Source organism: Ambystoma mexicanum, chromosome 3q (genome assembly GCF_040938575.1).
Source record: "Ambystoma mexicanum isolate Mex_15411 chromosome 3q, UKY_AmexF1_1, whole genome shotgun sequence".
In the NCBI taxonomy this organism is placed as follows: domain Eukaryota; kingdom Metazoa; phylum Chordata; class Amphibia; order Caudata; family Ambystomatidae; genus Ambystoma; species Ambystoma mexicanum.
The window spans coordinates 1,057,262,077-1,057,288,226 of record NC_090926.1 but is presented as its reverse complement, the minus strand read 5'-3'; the positions used below and the strand labels follow the sequence as shown (position 1 = coordinate 1,057,288,226).

The 26,150-nt window shown below is 45.3% G+C and overlaps 1 protein-coding gene across 4 annotated transcripts in view; it reads right to left on the bottom strand.

The window, feature by feature from the left end:
* The window catches only part of TMC6 (transmembrane channel like 6), a 608,423-nt gene that overhangs the window by 196,862 nt on the left and 385,411 nt on the right, over positions 1-26,150 (bottom strand). For all 4 annotated transcript variants that reach the window (XM_069655255.1, XM_069655256.1, XM_069655253.1 and 1 more), the window contains exons 10-15: positions 23,686-23,830; positions 22,231-22,386; positions 20,233-20,405; positions 12,146-12,227; positions 5,816-5,913; positions 4,790-4,885 (exon numbers count right to left, since the gene is read on the bottom strand). In XM_069655255.1, the coding sequence (XP_069511356.1) occupies positions 4,790-4,885; positions 5,816-5,913; positions 12,146-12,227; positions 20,233-20,405; positions 22,231-22,386; positions 23,686-23,830 (750 nt within the window). The remainder of the gene's footprint in view (positions 1-4,789; positions 4,886-5,815; positions 5,914-12,145; positions 12,228-20,232; positions 20,406-22,230; positions 22,387-23,685; positions 23,831-26,150) is intronic.

Genomic DNA, 26,150 nt, shown 5'->3' with positions numbered 1-26,150 from the left:
GGTAGGTGGCCAGTAAATGCACACTGCCACAGGGGTTACAAGTGAGGGGGGGGGCCAGGATAAGCAATCAATGGCAATATATTTCCTTACTAAAAGTACTATAACTCACCCGTAAGGGTGGGATACTTAAAAGGCACCATACAAAACACCAAACAAAGAAACAAATTCTCTGGCAACAGTACAAAGGGCAGTGCGAGAGGGAACCTGTAATCAAGGTGTGCTAGTTAGCTTGCAAGCTGCTGTAACTTCCATTTCTGAAGCCTACTAATCGCTGTGCACAATGAGTAACATCAATGCTGATGCTGCAATTTTTGTATGCCAGCCATCAATGGTACCCTGCATGAGGGACCCTCGCCTTCCCCCGTCTAATCACCCTCAACGCTCTGCACCCGGCAATCAGCAGGCTAGAGCAGGTCAGCACTTCCGCTGATAGGAGTGACTTGAGGGAGCTGGGGTAGGTGGGTGGAGAGGAGGCCAGACTGGACAGACAGGCCCCCCCTTCTTACCCTCCTTCCCCAATCATGGAAGAACATCTCCCACCTACAGCATCTGATGCTATGGAACACAGGCTGGCTATAGGCAGCTTCCAACACTGGGTCAAGCTGCACCGATCCTGGCTTGTGCGATCTGTCTGCAGAAATGCACATACATCTGCATTAGCATGTGATACCCTATATTATACCCATTCACAAAAAGAATATGTAATCCACAGAGGGCTGCCCCTTTCATTTAATCTCTATGTTAATTATTTACCTAGTTAGATAAATAGGATTACTATCAGCTACACACAAGGTATCCAATGGCACACCAATGCCCTAGCATAGGTGAACGATAGTGTTTTGCTCCCTCGCACACCGCCAGCCCTACATGAGCTGGTTAATGGCTATGTGGATTGTTTCTTCTATATCCACTTGAATGTAGATCCACATAGTGGAAGATTGTCCCTAATAATGGCGGTCTGTGGTAAATTGAAGTGGGTGAAGCAATGTTGCTCTCTAGGGATTTCCTTCTTGAGCAACTTAAACTGGGGACCACATGTTAACAGTCAATCCTCAAAATTGGCATAGAGGTATGGTGCTCTTCTTAAGATTTGGAAGGAATATTTGTTTTACTCTTGGCCCAAAACTTTAGATTTACTACATATAATCCGTTGCGGTCGATAGCTATAGTGCTGTCGTTTGGGCATATTCTAAACAGAGGAAGCAGGAGATCTGATCCTGTATTTGTACCTCAACACCTTATCCCACTAGCAACATATATGTTTTGAATGTGTTCTCTGTTCACTCTCTGCAAATATGCGAATAACCAAATTTCGACTTTTCTATATCTATAAAACACACTTTATTTTAGCATTGATACATGTAAGTAGACAAAACATCTCGTAGCAGCTTTCACATGTGTGAGGCTAGTAGTCAAAAGAGTGCAATGTGCATGCAAGGCAAAATTTGTATACACTTTAAATCGATCTGTATGCAGTACGCATATGGGAAAAGACAACATCCCAAAAAACGTCACTCCTTCTGGCCAGGATAACATAACTGGCTTAACATGCCTAATACTAAAACTTCAAGAGGTGCTTTGTTTTTGTTCATAAGCGACTGAGTGAATGATTCCTCACTCATCACTGTGTGTCAATTTCCCTGGCAGTATCCCAAATCACTGATGGATGTAAATAATGGAGGCACCATTCTCTCAAATAAGTTAAAGAAGCATGTTGACACAGGTGTTTCGGCCACATAATGTCAGGGGTGCACCCATCCTTAGTGCCCCAAAGCTTCAATACACAGCCTTCATCAAGACAGGAGAGTTGACTCAAAGCACGTGTCTTCAATGATTTGGACCAAGACTGTGTGCTTTTCGATAAATAATGTTTGGTTTCTCTATTAAATATTGCTTTATATCTTGGTCAGACAGGAAAATATCCCAATGGTTTCTCAAAATGTTTTCCTCATTTCTATTTTTTGATGTTCTCATGGTAATAAATCAAACTTTTTCTTCAATAAATTTGTCTCGTTTGACTTTTGGTTGTAACAGCCCTGGTCTACCTTTTCTTTTTTCTTTTTTGTATGCTTTATTGATTATATTTGGAACATATCCACTTTCTTCCAATTTTTCCTTCATGAGAGTTGCTTGTTTTTCAAAGTAGTAATCTTCACTTCATTAGGAGTCTAGAGCACTTCTCAAATGTGAACTTAACTAAATTAAATTCAATCTAATTGTTCATGATAATCTTATAATAAAGATTAATTCCAAATCAGCAACATGCATTATATGTGCTGCAATTTGGTTTAGTGCCATTCATATTCCGTCATCATGTCTACATGCAACACATTACTTACCGCGGCATGTATTACATAACAGCAGCCATTAGAATAGCATGAAACAAGCGTGTCTGAATGGGACAGGAGAGACACTCCGTTTAACCCAATATTCTCCATTCCAAGCCCGCCAAGGTAAAAACGCACAAAGTGTTTGATATAATGCAATCTTAAAAGGATGCGGTTTGTGGATTGTCAAAGACAGGATGAGTAGTGTGGATTGTCATAGAAGCTAAAAACATTGCACTCTCAGAATTATGAGAATTAAGATGATAAAGTATGTGAAATATAAAAGAAGCTACACACAATTGAGGATGACAAAGATTGTGGACAATAAAAGAAGTTCATAATTCCTTTGAGGATGAAAATTGGGAATTGAAAAAGAAATTATAATTGAAGATAAATATCGATATTCTAAAATAAAAGAAAGTTAGATATAAACCAATTGTTACCAGGTCTAACTAATACATTATAAGGGCAATTTGCACAATTGACATCCACATTCTAGAAATAACATATCTCTTTCAATAACTAACAAAGGACTACTACTGAACAAAGTAAAGGCTCTTTCCTGTCATTTTGTGTTTGATATGGGTTACTCTATGGAAGGTTATTTAGGTTGGTTTGCCAAACCTCGTCAGCTGGCTGTGTTTACTTTTAGGACCAACTGTCTTCCGCTGGCTTCTGTGATATGAAAACGGGCGATATCCGCTCTAGATCCCCTCTAGCTTGCACAAGCAACAGTACTTTTGTTAAGGATTTGATTCACTTGTATTCATTATTTGCCTTCTATTCATATCCTTAAGATGCAGATACTCAATTCCGACATTGAGGGTGCATCAGTTTTAAGCATGTCAGAGATATAAAAAAATACCCATCATCTCTTCCGGAAAGAGGTGTATGAACATGTCCCTTGTGTTCTTTTATTCAAAGTGCATTAGCAATAAGAAAGCAATGTCATTTCACGTAATGCTATGTGTGGGTTAGTAGTTCTAATATTTAAGCGGACTTGTCGCCTTGTTATTATTAGTGTTTTGCATTAGGTGTGTGTTTATTCTGTTTTCATGCTGGTTTTCCACCTTATTTATTTAATTTCACATTTGTAAAGCACTCTAAGCCCGTGGGCACCAAGGCACTGGTTGCAAGGTAGGTTACAGGACTGGATAAAGGCAGCTAAATTCAGGTATGGGTGGTAGAAATTAGCGGGGGCGGGGTGATGGCACCGTTAGGTGAAATGCAGTGTCTCAAGATTATTACGGAGTGTCCAGTACGATTGCTCCAATCTCAATGTCAGTGGTAGTGAGTTCCAGTGCTTTGGGGGCGACAACCAGGAAACTCGCTTCGCCTGTTCTAGCTAGTCTAAATCTAAGTGTGATGGGATGGTGAGCTTATGCAGAAGCAAGTCGGTCTTGACGATTCACCTTTTGTGATACAGATCAAGAAATAAAGACTGCTTCCACGAAGGCCTGCACATAAGCAGTCTTCACCATGCAATACATGGGCTCAGTGCACAGGAGCTGCATAAAGTACATTTATGGAAACACAAATAATGTTATATTGTAAAGTCCAACGATCCAATTAATTTTGAGCGCAGATTAAAAAAGAAAATCCAACACACACAGGAGCATTAGTTCAGAGGCAAATTAAATAAATGCAGCTTAAGTATTTAATTTGGAGTGTCTAGGGTGGAGGGGTTTGCATTGTCTGGGCCTGTGTTGGGTCACTTGAATTTCAAGCCTATTCAGAAAAACCTCAACCCAGTCATGCCACGTGTGCTAAATCCTCTATAGTTCAGCGAAGTAGACCCTGTCCTTTATATATTGCATACTGAGCCACCATCATTAAAAAAGCTATGCTGAATAGTATAAACTCCTACAGTACACAGATCTCTGATTTGGGGGTGTTTGATCGTCTGAGAACTGATCGCGGCAAACTGTAAAAAAAAAACAAAAAAATAAATAAAAAAACAAAAACAGCCTGCATGCAATTACTTCTCAGATGATCAAACACGTTCAAACCAGCTGACCTCGTACCCCCACCCCCTTCCCTACTTACCTCATTACTCACCGCCTGGTGAACTGCAGCCCTGTGACGTCAGATCCGCCCCTCTAACGCGGGTCGGATCCATCCCGCAGAGTTTCCTTTTTCTACTTTTTTTGCTTTACTTTTCGGTCTCCCGCCTCCAATATTAAGGAAGCGGGGGACACCCCGCAACCTCACAAGGCTAATACATACTGAACATAGGGATCGGGGACACCCCTGCAAGCCCCGCTCCAGATGTTCGGTATGTATTAGCCTAATTGTTCGGTTTTATTCAATCGAATGTTACTGGCCAAATTCGGTAACCTGAACAATTATACTAATACCAGATCTCTCCAGCCAGCTGTAGATTGTACATGGAGCACTGTTTCCACCACACAGCCTTGGGTTAAATCATGCTGAAGTAATGCACTGGCACACTCAAGTCTTACCAGGCAAGAGTCTGGCCATAGATCAACTCCAAAACATTTCGGGCAATGTCAAATTCCGGCCTCCGTTTCTTCTTCAGCCTCTTTTCCAGAATTAACCTAAAAAAAGACAGAACCAGGCACAGAAATATGGTCAGAGCCATCCTAAACAGAGACACTAGCAGATGGACAGGAGTACCATATACAGGAAGATATGTAACAGAAACAAACACTTCCCCCACTAGCTACCCTGTCTCCTACTACACAGGTTGTAAATGAACAACTCTACACATTGATCACAAACGGCTCATTGTGTCCCATTTGCGTAAACCACTGACCAGAAACAATATATAAAAATCCATATTTTAATTAATATCACAACATCTTATTGTAAAAGCATTTAGACAAAGAATGATACACAATACAGAAATATTTGACACAATTAATTCTCTGTTGCGTTTAAAAGAAGACACAAAGGCTCCACCAAATTTTAATTTATGGATGGAGAGGCAGTGAATCGAAACACCAGTGAAATGTTAGTAACAGAGGTGACTTTTTTCTCAACCACGTCTAGAACAATATTTTTTAGACATTGGACGTCAGCTCGCTTGAGCCAGGTGTAACAAAATGTTTTCACATAGGCCGTCAACACTGTAATGTGTTTCTGGGAACCGTAACAATCACCAAAAATAAGTCATTCAAAAGATTAGTGAGTTGCCGAAACCCGTCTTCAGGACGATATAGCTACTATATGTTTTATGATATACTAGCATATACAGAACAAAGGCACCTGTAGAGTGGACACAACACACATTGAGGGTCATAGGCACATAAAGGCTGCAAGCGCCCACATGGAAGAAATGGCACATGCAGACAGATAGGAGAACTGTAGAGGGGGTAGGTCACAGTGACATACAAATGGGCAGGGGCTCACACAGAGGATAGGGGGTGTGTGTACACACACACACACACCCCCCCCCCAGTGCCCCTGAGCGGATAGGTGCGACAACCATCACAGTAGATTAAACAGGTGTGGTGGGAGGTACAAACCTCAGGACCAGGTCCCCAAAAAAGGTGTCCAGCAGTGTGAAGATGAAATCCATGACCACAAAACGGTACAGTTCCTGCCCAACAAATGTCTCCCAACACTGAGGAGGAAGAGAGAGAGGTGATAAGAACCCACACATTCATGATGCCCAGGCAAGATACAGCGATGCTGATTCCAAGTAATGGGTTTTGGAGATTATTTTAGAATCATTTATTTTAGAATCATTTTTACTGGAATAGCCTCAACAATGTGTGCACACACAGAAGGTCCATACAGAGTGCTGTATCCATCACATTAATCCTGGACCAAACAGATTAATATAGGGGCCAAAACATTGGTTGGAATGTTTTTCCCTAAAGAGTAGCTCTTCGATCTCTCAGGCCTTGGTGTGGGGTGACTGCAGCACCTCTGGGACCCCATGGCATAGTTAACAGCAACTAAGACAACCCTTTTATCGCAGACACTGAAAGGGTGGGGGCTGGTCCAAAGACCCAAAAATGTTGGTCAGTATCCATATAAAATGTACCCATAGTGACGGGAAGCAAGGGACCCCTGAATATGTGTGCCACCCTTTTCTTAAAAAGCAGTCTTCCGCTTCAAGATGAAGAGGGTGACCCTGCTACAATGCTCATGTGTGTGCCCAGTCATGCCTCGTGTGAACCCAGCCTGAAAGATTAGGTGGTGCCAACTCGGAATATGAGATCAGAGGTTATAGAATAGTATTGTCTGCTGTTGTCTCTTCTGTACTCCCATTAACCTAACTGTGTGATACAGATCACTAGAACTGCTTGTTCCCTAATGTTGCAGTGTAACAACAGAGGGCTGTATATAGGGAGGATATTCTTAAATAGATCCAGTCTCTTGGTCTGTTCTTTGGCACTATACTTTTGCGAATGTACTATTGCAGAACTGGCCAATGGTCATAAATTACGAGTAAACCGGTCAAAGGCCTCCAACAATGAGCATGTCTTGAGCCAGTCATGCATCCAAATACTAAGAATATTATGGGATCGATATGTATTTATGTTGCTCTCAATCTGTCTCAGAGCGATAAATGACCCTGGAGGAAATCAAAATATTAAGTCATATCTTTCCTCATAACCGGCATATGTTCCACCTAAATGGATTCACGTTCATCCACTCAAATACAATCGATCTCTTGACGCAGCTGCATCCCCACTCATTTGTATTGCCTCCCCCCCACCCCCCATGTACCTTTTTACCAGCTTCTTATCTTGCGCCCTCTTTCTTTCTTAGACCCCACAATTTACAGTCTGGATATTCTGGGTGAGGTAAAATATTCCACCTTGGACAAGCCATGTGCTTTGATACTGATACAACAGTGTTTTGGCGCAGTATAAAAGCGTTTTAACACATCATTGTGTAAGTACCTGTATCTTTTTAAGGTACTCCCCAGAAGGCTGGGCTCTTTGTGGATGAGGGGCAAATTGTTGACTTGTAATGCCCCCCCTTTTAGTTAAGGGTGCTAAAATTAAATTTAAAGTGAACACTTGAAAACAAGGTTTATGCAAAGTACATGGGCTGAAACATGGTCCCAGTATTGCAGTATATTCATTAATTTATTTATTTATTGTGCATTTGTAAAGCGCTTATACATCAAGTAAATTGTGTTTCACAGCGCACATTTACCAGAAGTGTATTCACATTTTTGAAACATGAAAGCTTGCATTTAAATGTAGACGAGATTCCTATTAAGAGGAATGGTGATTCCAAGCAAGGTCATGTGTTGATAGACTATTGGACAAAGGAAATGTAATTAAGGAAGCCATCTACCACCATTTACGTTTTGGCCATGGAAGAGAACATATTTCTGTTTCCGAACTAGCCAGCATCAGTTTACCAATGAAACCGAGAAGAAAATAAAACATTGTTAATAAAGATCAGCGATACCTGGGGAGTCAAAACCCTGATGAATACCCTGTCAACGTTATATAGGCGGCAACATGTCAGATTATATGCCAGCAATTGTATGTAGATGTCAGTGCTATTCCGATCTTCCTTCTTAACTGAGGTCACCAAGCCTTTAAGCGCGCTACACCTTCGTGCATCGCTCCTTTTTTGGTCATTTATTGGGTAACTGCCACAGACCACTTGGTTTCAACTTTAGAGCCTCTGCTAGTCGCTTAGTCGGAGACATGCTTGCTATCTTGGTATAGCCAGCCATCTGACCCAGCGCATGGGAATAAGACCAGAACAGCGCTGAGATCTAAACACAATTCATTAAGTTACCTTGCTGGCTGAATACAGAGAAAGACTGATAATATGTTCTACAAGACAATGAAGATGTTCGATCACTATAATAAAGATATGACCGGAATCAAAATAAAGAGTTCAATTAAGTAGATCAGGATAAATGGTAAAATGGAATCCCATTAAAAACACAGACCTCAATAACATTACCCAGTATTTCTTGTCAAGTTTAATGAATACAGCCAATGAGAAGGTGTAAATATGAAAGGATTATTAAACTGCGGTTGAAAGGGAGAAGAAAAGTGGGGTTGATTTTAGTACTGCAAAATAATAATAATAATTTGACACTTGTACAGCGCTACGAACCCGCAAGCATCTGAGCGTTGCTTATTATAATCCACGGTGCTCATTCAACGACCTCGGAAGGATGAAGGGCTGAGTTTGACCCTGCTGGGATTCGAACCTGCGTCAGCAGGCTCTGTACGGCTGTCAAAGAGAGCGCTCTACTCGCTGTGCTATTTTACCGGCTAAAATGTATTCAAAAACACATTTCTGTATACAATGAAGGGTTTGATATACGAATTTCACTAGCAGGAGCTGAAAGCAGCTCCAAAGTATTTGGCATGACTCAGTATGTAGGAGCTAGCCTTGGGGAAACTAGGAGCTGTTATATAGGATTCTTCAAATGTAAATACCATATAAGATATTTACATCTTACCATGGCAATTACATATGACCGAATTTGCTTTAAATACCTTCTAGATGTCCTAATGCTCATTTATAAACATTCCTAAACATGTAGATTTAATATCACATGTGTGTTGAGACATGTGATACAACCAGGCTCTCCTTGGCTCAAACCAGGAGCTAAATAGCTTGCAGAAATTTTCGAACACTGCAATGGATAATCTATTGAGGCTGATCCAAATATCTGCCTGATTTTGCACCATTAATATGTCAGATAAACTCGACAAGGAATTATTGATGAAGGAAAATAGGGAGTTTTTCTTTTTTTTTTTTTTAAGGATTTGTGATGCACGGAATGACTGCAGCCTCAGAGGTTTTGGAGCGTAGGGTGGGAATTCTTAACAAGGACCTAGAATCAGTCAAAAAGATGCCATTGAGATGGAGTCAATACAACTCTTTGGTGCAGAGTGATGATGAAGGCCATCATGACACATTGTGAAAGAAGGCAGTGCTTTTAGGGCTAGGGATAGGCTCTGGGAATCCATGCGGACCCGGCCAGGACTTTACTTCTAACAAGCAAGAGAATAAATTAACAAGCCAGTCTGTTTCCTGCAATGCACCTGCTAGGCCCTGTACTGCTCAACTCATGTCTCACAGCACCTAACCCTTTGAAAGGACTGGCAGTAGGTAAGACTTGTGACCGATTATGCTCCAGACCTACATAATATGTTGGCCACTGTCTGCACCATTGATGCCGCCATCTCTGCTACCCCACTAACTGCATCATATATTAGCAATGGTTTCCTCACCCAGCACTCCTTCAACCACGGGAAGGGTCCTTTGCTTGGTCTTCTTTTACCTGGGCTTGCCAACAGCACACCTTCATCTTGGTCATGAAACAGCAGCTTTGACAGACAGCTCTTTTTCCCCATTTCCCCGCGAGGTTTCCCCCCTCACATTTAGCCCATAGGAAAACATTGGGCCAGAGAGAAATATTGAACACAAGCCGCCTACATTGGGTTTTGCCCCGGTTATAAAGACTGGGATTTTGGAGCTGCAACGGAACCCCTGAAATGTACCAGTGTTCTGCATAAAGGAACAACCTAAAGACTCCATATCTATAATAAAGCTAATCACCTGTAAGACATGGCATTTTTCATCTCTACTTATGCCTATATAAAGACTATAGTTTCATAAAGGTACTGTGTGGACATTTCCTTTGTGTGTGCTGTTACCCTGTCCCTTTTTACCACTTCTGCTCCCTCTCCTGAAAGTATAGCCTTCACTGCTGTACCATTTTTACCCCTGACGAGAGTTGGGCACATATGGAGAATCTCTGCAACCAAGGTGTAAATTGATCATCCCAGATGTTACACGCATGGTCTATGAAAGGTCTAACAGCAGCCAGATCCAGTCAAAGTTACATGACACAGACTAACATTACTAAACAAAAGGTGTATTATGGCTGTGGACAGATTTTTGGCAGAACTGAAAATACATACAGAGCTGCCACTGGGAGAATGGCCATCTGCATTTAGAGACTTTTGATTTGCTTCGGTATCACCACCAGGTCGAAGAGCGCTGGCTTCACTGCCAAGTGGTTTGCACACACTCCTCCTCGATGGACCACCACAATCGCATGCTGATTGCACCTCTTGACCTCTTCTCTGATCTGCACCATCTCGATACTTAATCACATGCTTGTTACTCCACCCCTCCCAGACTCGCTCTTCTCAGGCGTTGGGTGTGCCTCTTCCTTATCTTTCCTTTTAACCCCCTCCTTATCGTATCTCCTTCTCTCACCCTTGGTTTCCCTCTTTCTCTGTAATGCATCATCCACCCTCGTCTCTAAGGGCTCTTTCAGCCTCCACCTTCAGTCCCTAGCCCCCTCCTCTCTATCCTCAACCTGAATGTCTCCTCAAATCTCCTCCGGGGGGTCTCATGCTGCGCCTCTTTCACAGATCTGCTTCCTTTTTTCCTGATGTTCGCTCTCTTCTCATGGCCCGGATTATTTCCTCAATCCTTTTCCTCAGTTCACCTTTCACACTCCCCATGCATCTTTTTTCTTCCCTTCTAATGTTCTCGCTCTCTTCTACCCCCTGATTATCTCCTCCAACCTCTTCTTTGGTTATCGCTTCAACTTTCCCCATGTGCCTCTTTCCGACATTTCTTTCACTGTCCTTTTTACTTTCTCTACTGCCCTTTATTTCAATATCCTCTCTGCCTACCTCCAAACCCCAACCTCCTCTCCAATACCGCCTACTGTCTCTTCCCATTACTTCCTTCAACTCTTGGTAATTCCTCTATCCTCCAGACCTCCTCAAGTTTTGCCTTGCTATTCATACACACCTCAACTTCTTTTTGTATCTTCTCCATCTCCTTTCACTTCTTCGCCCCCACCTCCCATTTCTGTCGTCTTATTCCTTTCTCCAGCTCCCACCACCCCTCACCAAGTCCTTCCTCTAGCATGCTCTGCTTTCAAAAGCCTTGACTGCCAACTCCTCATGCCCACCACTCTGTCAACCTCGCTGCTCATTTTGGGCTGACCTCACCTTGAGTGATGACACCTGTGTATATCTGCTAGTGGCAGTACGAGATGGGGTCAGCAATTTACCGGGACAGACTTTACCTGTGACCAATGGTGGGCTCTGCCACGGTATGCAGACCAGGCCAGTGTCAGCTCGGCCACCACCATGAAGCCCATCTGTGAGTACAAGATGCTCACAAATACTCTCCTGCGCCACCCATGGTGGGGCTGGCTGGGTGCAGGATGCCTCCAGCATGCAACCGCGGAATTCAATGAATTTTACATTGGTTCTTCTCAAATAGGCTTGATACGAAAGGGACTTATACCATGCTGGATCACTGGTGGAGTGACTTGCATGCCCTAGCAGGAGATTCCTTAAAGGGGGACAGGAATTACATGCAAGTTGTAGGGGCATGCAGGGAACAAGTCTTTTTTTCCCTGGAAAATGTAAATTTGCTGCAGCAGTCATCTACAAAAAAAGTATAATACATCCAGTCGAGCAGGGGAACCTGCTCAGGGGAAAGACTACATGGCACCTTTGAGGTACCCTGCCACGAGAGTTCTAGGGCTACATGAAGTTATATATTCGGTGGGAGACAGGAGTTTGGTGAACCACTAATGTCAATCAAAAATGGTCAGGAAACTCACACAGGTTCCAGTCTAGGACTTCTGACCCAGCAGTAACCTCATACTCAAACACAAATCTCTCCATGAATGAGCAGGGTCCTCCTACTAATGCACAGAGACATTTGTGCGTTTAGGATTTCAATGAACATACCCACGACAGAGCATTTCCGTAACAATCTCTTCATAGTTAGGGAGCTGATTTTGGATGACATATCTTTTCCTGCCAGTGTGATTTGGTGCCTGAGTGGGGTGACAAGAATGAGGGGGATATGCAGCTCACCTTGTTCTCCAAATAGATCACTTTTCGCCCCAGCCAGTGAAAGCAGAGCACACCCAAAATTACCATCTTGAGGATCAGATTTCTGAAACATGAAGAAAATTACAGTTAGTAAAGGATGCTAAGAAGGTACAAATATCTCTGGGCAGATGATTGTGTGGGTGAGCTATGAGGAGGGTACATGACTTCACCGGTTTTGGGCTCACACCACATGCCGCAAGGTAGCCTGACTGCATGATAATAACAGGACATGGACAGGGTACACCGTATTGCAAGCACGTTTTTGCATTGGGTGCGCAAAGTGCTAGGCTGACTGCACCTCATTCCCAATCCATCCTCCTTGCACTGGATGTTTTCTTACTCAAATTCAGGACACACCCCATCCCCATACCTGTGCAGGAGAAACTACTCAACCTAGTGCAAAGAACACTTCCCTCAGTGAATGGTGTTACCCCACTAGAAGGATAGAACCATATCCTTTTCCACAGTGAACAATACTTCCCTCCTACACCATGGAGCACATTACAAGATTTTGATTCCTGGGTAGCATTGTTTAAACCCATTTAAGAGGACAGTCCACCACATTTCACTTGGTGTATCACGATGCATTATACGCCATCCCTCTCCCATATATAATATTGCTGCGATAGGCAAGATTTTCTTCCCTCTGCATGACACTACCCGCTGTGCAGGATAATTTGCCTCCCATGCAGGAAACATACAATACGTAGGACAATGCGTCTTGTGAGGGGTAATAACCCCCCACAATACAAGAAACCACTCCTTCTGGATACGTTTAATTTATTAAATTTATAAAGCGTTTTTCGCCAAATGAGCTGAACGAAGTCTACAAAAAAGCGATAAAATCACATGATAATGCAACATCAGTTAACACAGAAAAGGGGAGAAACAGATAGCATTAAGTGGAAAGGAAGGACAAAACATGAGCTTTCAGATTAGACTGAAAAATACAGAGAAACGTAGACGAACGGACAGAGAGAGGAAGAGAATTCCAATATTTAGGGTTCTAGAAGAACAAAGGAACGGAAATGAGAAGCACCACATGGGGGTATAGGAATAGTAAGAAGGAATAGGTTCTGCGATCTGAGGGACCGAGGAGGAAAATAGAACAACACTAACGAAGAACGATAGGGAGGAGAAAGACTATGGGTACATTTAGGGACAATTGATAGGAAATGATTAAGAAGGGATGATTTGAAAGGAAGCAATGAAATGGAGATTAAGGGGGGTGTGATGGAAGAATGATAAGGTAAAGAAGAAGATGTGAGGCAGGGTGACCAAGCAAGAGAGATGAACAGTAGTCAATGCAAGAGAAAACCAGAGGCAAGAGAAGAGGTTTAGTACCATGACGGATGTTGAAGAGGGCATTACAACAAGAACGAGCCATAGGGAAGATATGGAGTGAGAAAGAAAACAATGGATCAAAAATGACGCCTAATTTACGCGCAGATGATGAGAAAGACAAGGAAGAAGGAGGAAAGGAGAGAGACTGAGGAGGAAGAGTAGGGGGTGAGAAGAACAGAACCTCAATCTTAGAAGGGTTAAGGTGAAGAAAATGAGAAGACATTCAGTTTTGAACAACGGAGAAACAGTTCGATGCAGTGAAGTGCAGAACAGAATCAAAAGAAGAAAAGGAGAAAAAGATCTCATGTCATCTGCGTACAGATGGAAAGATTAAATTAAGAAATAGGTGCAGAGAGAGGGCCAGTATAAAGAGAAAAGATCAGAGGACCAAGTACACAGCCTTGAGGGATACCATTGAGAAGAGGAAGTGAAGACAAGGTATGTCCGGCCCAGGTTACAGAGTAGGACCTCTAGGAAATATAAGGGCAAAACTATTCAAGAACAGACCTATAAATGCGAAAGGTGGAATGAGAAGAAATAAGAAGGGAGTGATCAACAGTATCTAACGCCACAGAAAGATCAAAATGATTAAGAACAGAAGAAAGCTTAGAGTGACGAGCAGGCAGAAGAGAGTTAGACACATGCAAGGGAGCAGTCTCTGTAGAATGAGAAGGGTTGATAACCAGATTGAAGTGGTGGAAGAAAATAGTAAACATTTAGATAACTAGCAACCTGAGGGTAAGTGCCCCACTCTAGGATTTTAGAAAGGAAATAAAGAAGAAAGATGGAATGAAAATAGGCAGGTATAGATGGGTCGAGAGTAGTTTTTTTCAGAAATGGAAGAATAAGTTTATGCTTAAAAGTAGTAGGGAAGCAGGAATTTGAGAAAGGAGAATTAATAAGAGAAGTAAGATAAGGAAGGAGATGAGGATAGACCTGAGGGATAAGAGCACAGGGAAGAGGATCAGAGGGAGAAGCAGTAGGATGAGCACAGGCAAGAAGGACAGAAGTATCAGAATCAGCAAGAGAAGAAAACGAGGAAAGAGTATGAAGATAAACTAGGAAGAGGGAGGAGTAACAGAGGGAGTAAAGGCACAGCAAAGATTAGCCTCTTTAGATGTCAAGTAGTTGGCAAAGTCAGAGGAGGAAAGCGAAAAGAAAACTTATTGGTCAGGAGGTTTAGGAGATAGGATATTGTGCAGGAGTTGAAAAAGACGACAAGGGTGATGGGAGAGGGAAACTGTGAGTTCCAAAAAGTACTATCTTTTTGTGGGAAGTAAGACAGAGTCAAAAGAGAAATGTTAAGATGAAAGCACAGTAACATCAGAAGGAGAAAGAGTTTTTCCAGTACCATTCAGCTTTATGCAGATGGCAGCAGAAAGAGACTAGGTCAGGCGAAAGCCAAGGCTGGGGAGTTTAACGCATAGGAGAAAAGGAATGCAGAGGGGAGTCAAATACAGACAGCAAAGTAGAATGCAGAGTGCTAGTAGCCGCATCAGGAGAAAGATAAGAGAAGGTGGGAATTGATGGAAAAGAAGAATGCACAGAAGAAAGAAAAGCTGCAGAGTTAAAATGTCAAAGATCGCAATGAGTAAAGGTAGGCCAAGAAGAGGAAGAAATAGATGGAGGAGGAGGGGAAAGAGCCAAGGAAAGTAAAACATAATCAGAAGCATAGAAAGGACAATATACAGATAGAGAAAAGGTAAGTGAAGAGAAAATTAGATCAAGACAAGAGCCAAACTGATGGGAGGGAGGAGATGGGAAGAAATGCAGATAAGAAGTGAGTGAAAGCAGCAAGGAGTAAAACAGATTAGAAAATGGGAGATTAAAGTCGCCGAGAAGAAACAGAGGTGAAGTAGAAGGAAGAAGAGAAGATAGAAGAAGATCAAGATGTTCAAGAAAATCAGCAGCTGGGCTAGGACGACAACGGAAAGCGAGACAGGGAAGGGATCAGAGAAGGAGGAACACTGATATTCGAAGGAGGGAAAGGTTTGGAGACCAGATGGGGGAGGTAAAGAGTCCACAAAGAATTATAGAGAAATCCAGTACCACTGCCACGCCTGAACGGAGGAGGACTGTGGGAAAACAAAATCGAGGCACTATGAAAGGAGGCTGGTGTTAGAGAATCGGGAGTAATCCAGGTTTCAGTTAAAAAAAGAAAATGTAAATTAGAACAAAAAAATAAATCAACAATAGAATGGGATTTGTTGCAAAGTGAACTGGCATTAAGGAGACGAAAATGTTACACAGGCCAGGCATCGGAATAGGTTGGAATAATCGCGGGTGTGAGCCAGAGGGTAACAACAATATTGAGTTATGCTGGGTGGAATAGGACAAGGCATGAACACAACCAAGAGTATGAGAGATGGACAGAAGAACAAATGGATAGCAAGTCGGCGCATGATCAGGTGAAAACAGGGGCAAACGGGATATGAGAACGCTCTTAGTAGACTCGTCCTTTGCAACGGGCGCCCACAGGAGAGGAGCTCTTGGGAGATGGATTTATACAAAGGCGTAAGGAACGTGAGTAGTCACGTGATCCCCAGCCTCCCCAGGGAGGGGCGGAAGATGAAAAAAGGCTGCAGAGACTAGGCAAGTCAGGCAGGAAGGAAGAAAAAAAAAAAACTCCAGCGCCAAGAGAGCTGCGATGGTGCAAGAGACACGTCTTCCAGCTCCCTGCAGATGAACAAGTTATTTACCAACTGGTAACGTACTTTCGACTGGATGTTCCTCCAACGCATTCCACATCTTTGACATGTAATGTCCACAGCTGTGCACTTCGGAAACTTTTTCGTCAGAGGGTGTCCTGTGTCGAGGCGTCGGTTCTATGTCCCTCGAGGACAAAATCACAGGATGTTCTAAATAGGACGAACAGCGCCCATAGCCTCAGTTTAAGTTTTTTCCCCCAGTACGTGTGACACCATTCAGATGCCTGCTGGACTGCATTTAGCCTTGCGGAAACTGAAGCTGCAGTCGCATAGGAAATTCTCTAGAGGGGCAGGCTGGGAGGGCGATGTGGAATGCATTGGAGGAACATCCAGTCGAATGAACGTTACCTGTTGGTAAGTGACTTGTTCTTCGAATGGATTGTGTCCTCCAACGCATTCCACATCTTTGACAGACTCCCAAGGCAGTAGCAGTAAATGGAGGAGGGAAAAGAATTTGGAATACCCAAATAGATTGCGGAATAAAAAAACGCCTTCCCAAAAGCCATATTCTTTAGGTAGAAAAGGAGGACGTGCTCGCAGTACAACCCTGTCCTTGTGAAACGCAGTAAAGGGTGGCGTAGCTGAAAGGGCCTGCAATTCACTCACTCTGCGAGCGGAAGTAACCTCAACCAAGAACACAGTCTTGAAGGACAGTAATCTCAAAGGACAAGAGTGCAAAGGTTCAAACGGAGCACCCATGAGAAATCTCAAAACCAAATTCAAATACCAAACCAGCACCTGGAAAGGGGACGGCGGGAATACATTAGTCAGTCCTTTAAGAAACTGAGAAATCAAAGGAATCTTTAAGAACATTCTTCAGACGAGTGCTTAAAGATAGACAGCGCCGCCAGGTAACCTTTAATGGTACCCCACTTGAAGGCCCCTGTGGGCCAAGGAAAGCAAGAAAGTCAAAACCATAGGATTGGAGCACTGAAAAGGATCAACATTGTGATCCCCGCACCAGTCGCAGAACTTACGCCAACAGCAATGCTACAGGGATTTTGTTGCAGGCCGCCTGGCCGAAAGCAACACCTCCATCACGTCATCCGGGAGGTCCCAATCCTTATACCTCAACCTTTCAGATACCAAGCATGAAGGTTGAGTGTCTTGACCTCTGGATGGAGAACTTGACCCCAAACCCAATCCCGCCCCGCCCTTCACGCGCAAAAGCTGATCCTCTCGGTGGGGAAGATGGCATGGAGGGCAGATGGACAATTCCAGGAGGTCCGGGTACCACGCTCTCCAATCCAGAGCAATGAGGATCATGTGGGACCCGAACCTCTGTAACCTCCGCAACACTTGAGGAATGACTGGGACTGGAGATAGTGCGTACAGCAGTGGGAATGACCAATCCACCACAGACGCGTCTCCTAAGGCTCCTCTTAGAGGAAATTCCCTTGAGCAGAATCTCTCGCACTTCCGGTTCATACTGGTGGTGAAGAGATCCACTTGCGGGGTTCCCCAAAGGGTGAAGATCTCCTGAGAGACTTCCTGAGCCAACTCCCACTCGTGAGAGACTGCTCTGCTTGCTCAGAGTACCCGACGCCGCATTTTCATCGCCGGCCAGATGAACTGCCAAGATCGAAATTTCCTGCTGGATGGCCCAGAACCAGAGCTGCATTGCCTCTCTGCACAATGGGAGTGACCCTGCCCCCCCCTTTTTTTTGAGGTGATGCATGGCCACTGTTATCTGTCATGACCAAGCCACTATTCCCCCCGCCCCCCCCCCCCCCGAGGGCAGAAAAGCCTTCAGGGCTTGCCTGATGGCTCTCAGCTCTAACAGTCTGATGTGGAGTCTGGACTCCGACGGAGACCAACGACCGCTGGCGGTCAAGTTGTTAGCATGAGCGCCCCATCCTGTGAGGGAAGCGTCCGTCACTAAAGTCACCTCGGGCCACGGTTGCCAAAACGGTCCCACCTTCATAAGGTTCCCTTCGTTCATCCACCACAGAAGGTCCTGGGAGACCGAGCGTGGGATCTGAACAGGATCCGTCATCTTGCCAGAGAGCTGCAACCACTGCATCTTGAGGACCCATTGCAGGGATCTCATCCGCAGCCTGGCCCTCTGGCACCAGAAAAATGCAGGAAGCCATGAGGCCGAGCAATCTTAAGAATTGGAACGCTGGGAGACTCTGGGCATGTTGAAACCTGTCCACCAGCTGCACAAGGTGATGATCCCTTACCCTGGGAGGCGAACACTTCCCCAAGGACGTATCCAACAAAGTCTGATGTACTGGAGCTGTTGGGAAGGTGTCAGGTGCGACTTCTTGAAATTCATCGAGAAGCCCAGCCTGTGGAGGGTGTGGCAGGTGACACTGAGATGATCCAAAGCTAGCTCGGGAGAGCGCACCCGGATTAGCCAGTCGTCCAGGTAGGGGTAGACGTGAATCCCCCAGTCACCCGAGGTACGCTGCCACCACCACCATGAGCTTGGTGAAGACCCTCGGGTGGAGGTCAATACGAACGGCAGGACCCGAAACAAAGTGCGAGTGGCCAGCCGCAAACCTCAGGTACTTCCTGTGCCCATGATGGATCGGCACATGGAAGTAAGCATCCTTGAGGTCCAGAGACACTAACCAATCCTGAAGTTGAAGGGCCTGGAGGAATTGAGAAAGAGTGACCATCTTGAACTTGTCCTTCCGGAGGAGTTTGTTCAACCAACGCAAGTCCATGATGGGTCTCAAACCCAGTCTTTCTTTGGGATCAAAATAAATAAGGGGAATACCATCCCTTGTTCCTCACCACTACAGGCACCAGTTCTATAGCGCCTTTCTCCAGCAGGGACAATATTTCATGCGCAAGGAGCAGATCCGGAAGCTTCAAAGAGTTTCCCCGGTGGATTGTCGTGAGGCCGCTGAAGGAAGGGAAGACAGTAGCCGTGGGCTATGATATCCAACACCCACGCATCTGAAGTAATGGCCCGCCATTCTTCGAGATGCTGAGACCGTCTGCCCCCAACCGGCGAACCATGGGACATGGCCTCATGACTGTTTGGAAGCCGCTGCGGCAGTGCCTGAAGGCAAAGAGGCAGCTGCGTGAATGGCTCTGGCACCATGATTTCCCCATCCACCACAGGTACCTTTCCGCTTGCCCCTTTGACTGGTGGCCCGTCTCGTACTACCAAAGGAGGAGTAGTAGCGAAAGGAACCTCCCCTCCACTGCTGTCCCCTTCTGATAGAGGCCCTCGAGGGACATGGACCCGACGCCTTCGACGCAGGACGCCATCTGCCGAAAAAGTTTCCGAAGTGCACAGCTGTGGACATTACATGTCAAAGATGTGGAATGCATTGGAGGACACAATCCATTCGAAGTAAAAGGCACTGACAAAGCCAGGTAGTGAAGAGTCCATAGGCAGCACTGGTAGGTACTGGCAGGCACTGTCAAGCATGGTAGATGTGAGATTAGTCTTTAAATATCCAGGGGGTCACGTGTGCAGTCACGTGACCCCAGCGTCCCCCAGGGAGGGCCATAAGATCAAAAAAGGCAGTAAAGGCCAGGCAAGTCAGGCAGCGTGGGGCGGAAGGCAGGAAAATAATCCAGTGCAAGCAAGCCAAGAAGGTGCAAGATACACACCTGCAGATGTAACCAGCACAGACAAAGTGAGAAGGTGAAGAGTCCATAGGCAGCACTGGCAAGTACATGCACCCCCTGCCCAAGATCCTCTTACCTTATGCAGTATATTATCCCCTAAAACATACTGCCCCATGAAGCATTTGGCTCGCACCTCGGCAGAAAATATCCCACCTACAAAGGTTTCTACCTTCTGCAAGAGAATCTCGTACCATAAACCTGTTCAGAACCCCCCAGGAAATTCCTCCGGCTTGGTGGTGGAGGATACTATTCTCCTGTGCAAGATACTGTGCCCTAAGCAGGATAAATCCCAAGTGCACAACATGCCCTCCTCTGACGGACACTACATTTTATGCAGCAGGCTACCCATTGATCGGGATATCCCCTTTGTTGAAGATAGGCATTTACTCCCTTCACCCACCCCATGTTCTATATTCTTTTTAGTACCTGCAGATGGCAATGTAGACCTCGAGCCCAGGTGACTCCAGGTTCTCCCACAGCGCCAGCAAGTTGTAGAGATATGGCAGCAGCAGGTTTAGGAAGCAGACTGATAAAGGCAGGGGCAGGAACAGTGCTTCCCGCTGTAAGTCAGTGCTGCGCCTCTCCCGGACTGTGTAATCCTGTGCAGCACAAAAAAGAAAATGTCTATCAGTCACCTTCAGCATGCAACAGCAGTGCAACTCAAACCACCGGCACTCCCTCCTCCACCAGCCCCAGGCACCGTATCCTTAATCCCCCTCAGCACAAGCTCTTCCTCCAACTGCCAGGTACAATTTATCAACACATCCTTTATTGAAAAGAAACAAGTACAACAATAAATCTTTTTTTTCTTCTTAAAAATCAAAGTCATTCACATTAAAATGTAATATTAAAATTCCTAACTCGTAAAGAGTTTCAATTATGGAAATTAGTCATTTGCCACAACCGATAGGACAGTGCAGATTAGCTGCATAGAAGAATTTAGCGAGTAGCCAAAGCACTAACCACCCCACTTCAACTTCCTCAAACACACCACCCAAACACTGGACATGCCCAATGGGCTAGCAAACCTATACCTGAACACACACCCAACTCAAGCAACACACACTTACAATAAACAAACCCGGCCACTGGACCTCACCAGTACGGACATGACAAGCCAGTGCCCTCAACCTTTAACACCAGCCAATGTACACATAAAACACACAGACACTTCAACACAACAAACAGCCATACAGAAAACATCCCAGGCATTGGACCTTACCCGTACGGATACAACAAGCCAGTGCACGCAACCTACCATCTGCAAGCCAGCACACACACAGACGCCAGTTTCTCCTGGTTTGTACCCATCCTATCATTCTTCCCTCACTAAACAACCCTGGCATCGTTCTTGCAGAGCCACGTGAGCGCCTGGAGACTGCCCTTGGGTGGTATCGGTGCACGGTATAAATCAACATAACATAACTAGAATTACTGGTGTTGCTCTGTGTGGGCTCATTGTAGCCCTAGGCCACTGTCGCACCCTTTGTGAAACTAAGCCTGGACTGCTTCGCTACCTTACCTTGATTGGGTTTTGGCTAACCTCTTAGTGTCTTCCCTGTTCACCATTATATGGTGGCGCCCATAATTCTCCTACCAGGGCTGATTTCGGAATTCGATCTTAACAGCTGCATTCTGAATGTATGCTTTGTCATCAAGTTGCCAAATACGAGACCAGATAGTTTTCAAAAGCTAACTGTAGAATAAGTGATTTACAGTAGTAAGGTTATCTACTGAAATATTGTATTGCTATAAAGGAGGTATAAGGTTGCCTGGTCAATTACCTGGGCCATACTAAATAGGCCAGAAGATAAATCAGATTCCTAATTAGCTGCAGCGTCCAATTAGATGTGCCCTTTGGATGTATAATGCCAGCAAATGCATTTCTGAATTGGCTTCAATCACAATCCTATGCTTCTGGACAGAAACACTGAACATGAATTCAGCAGACAATGGACCCAGGGTCCTTTAAAAGGTTAACTGAAATCTAGGAATTGGTTTATTGGGAAAAGTATGACGGGCAAGAATATCACTGGCAGCCAAAGTTCTTATCCAGAGGGCCTTTTACAGGAGTGATGTTTCCAGGGATCCAGTGCTCGCTTTGCCTCTTAAGGACCCTTTCATCCAAGACAAGCTATTTTTAATGTAGGAATATTCACTCTATGTGTTCAGATTCCATTTCATTTGTGCTCAGGGACCCGGTGCCATCAAAGCCCAAAACCAAAAACCATGTGATGAGTGCAAACACCCGATTCATCAGTGCCCAACCACCAGAATCACAAGAGCCCAAACACCAGAACCCCAAAGACCAAAAGCCAATATAGCAAAAGGATGAAAACCATAAGTGTGTCCAGAGATACTGCACCAACAGAAATCAGAGAATCCTCGCCTACAGGTGTGCCAATGTCAAGAAGAAATACAAACCTTGTGTAGGTATTCCGAGAGGTAAAAGACAGCAATGGCACTGCCCATCACACTCCCTAGGCACAATGTCCACACCAGGATGTGGATACCCATCCTTTGCAGCTTGTGCCGTGGTCCGGTGAGCTGGGGATTCTGCAATCTATCGCATAGCAGCTCCTAAAACGAACAGGATATGCAGCATTAGCAAAGAAGCAGCATTCACAGCATCTGAATATTAACACGAATGCTAACAGTACCCCACAGAGCTCTTAGGCTGCCCTTTGCACACCATCTAAAGCATCTCCCAGAGCAGGCAGATAAGGCCCTACAGAGTGCTCAGAATGTTTAGCACACTACAGTGGGGCCCACACTAAAGTCTATAGCACAGCACAGAACACCTAAGGTAGCTCTGGGCCAAGATCTGCACACCACCAAATTATGATGACACAGTGGTCCGTGCAAAGAGAAGTATTGAGAACAGCGCCTTTGTCCTCCCTGTAATCACTTTGCAACTCAGGTTGCAAAGACTTACCCATTGTAAATCTAAGCTGCATTCAACAGTATTGCCATTTCTAGCAGGCGAATCAGGAAGTAGGGGCACACGCTACTGCTTGCCTAAGAGTGCCACTGTGGGATAGAGAATGCGACTGTGTGAGAGAGAGAGTAGGACTGTGTGTGCGTGCGAGAGAGTGTGATTGCATGGAGGAGAGTTTGAGCGTGAGGGAGTTTGAGTGAGTTTAAGTACTTACGTGAGGGAGAGAGTGAATGAGACAGTGGGATTAAGCACAAAACAAAATTAAACATAGCAAATGAAGACATTCCACTTCCATTGGCAATTACACAAACATCTCCAGTTCAGAGACTACCTAGTAGGGCCACTATGAGTTGAGCCTGATATTTTCACATGGAGCATAATCTTAAACTCAGAAAGGTGGAGACTAGCACTGGAGACAGGCAAGTGAGTGCCTCAATAATGCAAATGCCCCCAAATGCTGGCTAGGCCTAAAACCTGCACAGTTCAACTTTGCTTTGCACACAAGAAAGGCACAGCAAAGCTAGGCTCTGAAGACAGCCAGGGCAAATAGTTTAATGGATCTGCATGCCCATACATGTGTTCTCCATCAACCCCGTCTGTGCTCCCTGGGCAGCAGAAGCACCATACAAATACCCTATGGCAAAACACACCAAGGCTAGCACCCACCCCTACCTCTCCCTAGAGACTGCCAAACAGAACAATTGAGAAGAATGTTCCTAGCAACAGTCAATCAAATTACAACATCCAATGGAGAAAGTTAAAAACCTAGAACGTGATGGCTGACGAGGATCCCAAGAACCGCCCCAAGTCTGCACAACAATAGGTCCCAGGTATCAGCCAGATTCTATGGCCCTTGCTTCCTTTAGTTGGACTAAGGCTCCTACTCCTCTAAGGAGGCCGGGTGGGGAGACCAGTGACTAGGCTGAACCGCAGCCCCTCACCTTCAGCTGAATGCGAATGTTCTCATGCTGCACTCGCACACACGGCTTCTTGATCACTTTATAGTCCCAGGAGCAGAAGACTTTGATGGCATGGTCTCCCGATGTGCCACCCAGGCGATAACTTTCACCAAAGGATCGAGACATGCTATGGAGAAGAAACATAGTTACCCACAAGCACAGCGTAGAAAGTGTAGGCATCAGTAATAACTGTACACAGATATATGAACACACATGCATGTTACAATGTAAGGAATGTTAAGAATCAGCAAAGCCATGGACATAGCAAATGCAAACTGGGGTTTCATATAGCGTTTGTTGGAAGGAGGTTTAAACATCACATGTATAGCATTAATTAACAGCTAGAAGTTCAAACTGGACAGGGGAAAAGGGCATATTATTTAATAGAGGGGGCAGACGGATAATAGAGACTCCAAATTGTCAGAAGTGGTAAGAGAGCAGAGCACAGGTAGGGGGCCAGCAAGGGCAGTGCTGAGGGTGGTGGGAGTGGGGTGGTATCGACTGGGTAGAGGGCCTGCTAACCTGTCAGATTCATGAAGGACCGGGCCGCCAGTCACAGTGGCAGTGGGGTGATTAGCAGGGAAGGTAAAGAGGGAAAGAGGTGGCAAAAACAGTTTTGAGAAGTTTCCCAAACTTAAGGAGGTCCAGCTCAAGTCTGAGAGGGGCAGGTAGGCTGTTCTAAAGAGAGGCACGAGCCAAGGAGAGAGACATACCCCCTCCCCGCTCTCTGTTTGGAGAAGCGTTTGGAAAGCAGAGAGTTGGGGTTAGAGGAGCGTAGGGCTCTAGCAGGGAAGTATTTAGGGAGGGAATGTTGGAGACTGTGTGGTCCCATGCCCCAGAAAGCCTTGTGGATGATGCAGAGGGTCTTGAATTTGATCCTCACGGCCACCAGGAGCCAGTGGAGAGATATTAGGGCTGGAGAGATACAGTCCCTGGGCTTGAGGCCAAGTGTAAGTCTTGCAGCCCTATTCTGGATTAGCTGAATGGGGTGTACGGAGGTAAGGGGAAGGTCGAGCAAGAGGCTGTTGCAGTACTCCAGCATAGAGAGGACCAGAGCTCTGGAGACGTTGAGCTTCTGGGGAAAGGTGAGGAAAGGGAGAATGCCTCTAAGGAGGTGAACCTGGAAGTGGGCCTTCTTGGCAAGGTCCAAGATGTGAGGGGTGAAGGAGAGAACCTAGTCAAACATGACCCCCTAGGGATTTGGTCTCATAGGATGGTGAGGGTAGAGGGCCCAAGGAGGGCGGCCATTGGGTAGTAGGGAAACAGGGCGCAGGCATCCCAATGAGAAGTATTTCCGTCTCACTGGCATTAAGACAGTGTTAATTAGCCACACATCAGACAATCGGTGATGAGAGAGGAGGAGGTGGTGGTGGTGGTAGAGGGAAGTTTGAAGGAAAGCTGTGCGTCATCAGCATAACATTGGAAATGAGGAGAGAAGGAGGAGATCAGGTGAGTAAGAGGGGTGAGATAGATATTCAAGAGGCACAGCGATAGGATAAGAGCCCTGGGAGACAGCATAGGTAGAGAGTGAGTTGGTGGAGGAGAAATGGCCCAGTTGAGGCTGGGAAGGGTGGTTAGTGAGGGAAGATGTCAGCCAATCCAGTGCCCGATCCGTGATGCCAGGGGTATTGCAGAACCGTTTTATGAGAATAGAATGGTTAACCGTGTCAAAGGCAGAGGAGAGATTGAACAGAATGATAACAGTAGGAGAGTTAGAGTCAAGATTTGCAAGCATGTCTTCACGGGTGTTCAGGAGAGCAGTTTCTGTGCCTCTGGATGCCCAGAATCCAGATTGATGGTCATGGAGGCAACCAACAAATTCAGTATGAAGGTTCAGTTGGGGGAGGGCCAACTTCTCCAAGAGGTTACACACGAAGGGGATAGTGGAAATAGGGTCATAGTTAGCCAGGCAGAATACTTTGAATCCTTAGTCAGCAGACAGATTTTTTTTGTTTTTTAGAGAGGGTGCACAAGGGAGTGCTGGAGGGAAAGAGGGAAAGAGCCAATGGTGAGGGAGTGGTTGCAGAAATTGGCAAGAGCCTGGGCGAGAGAGGAGATGTTGTCCTTAATGGTTCTGGAAGAGCGTGGGTGCACCTGTTTAGATGAGACCTTCATAGAGCAGACAGCTTTAGAGACATCATCCGGTGTTATGGGCAGGAGGGAGGAAAGTGCAGGGGGTGGAGGGCGAGCTGGAGCAGGATTGGAGGTTGGGGTGGTGGAGCGTGAGGACAGGATCTCCTGAGTTTTAGATGAGAAATGGGAGGCTAGGGTGGTGCAGAGAGCCTGGGAAGGAAGGAAAGAGGTGGAGACGGCAAATAGATTGGCGAGTTCATTGCAGATTTTGAAAAGTTCAGCTGTGTTGTTAGTGGGTCCAGAAATGCAGGCTTGGATGCGGGCCCTCTTCTTGGAGCTGATAGAAAAACGATGTCGCCTTTGGAGCAGGCGAC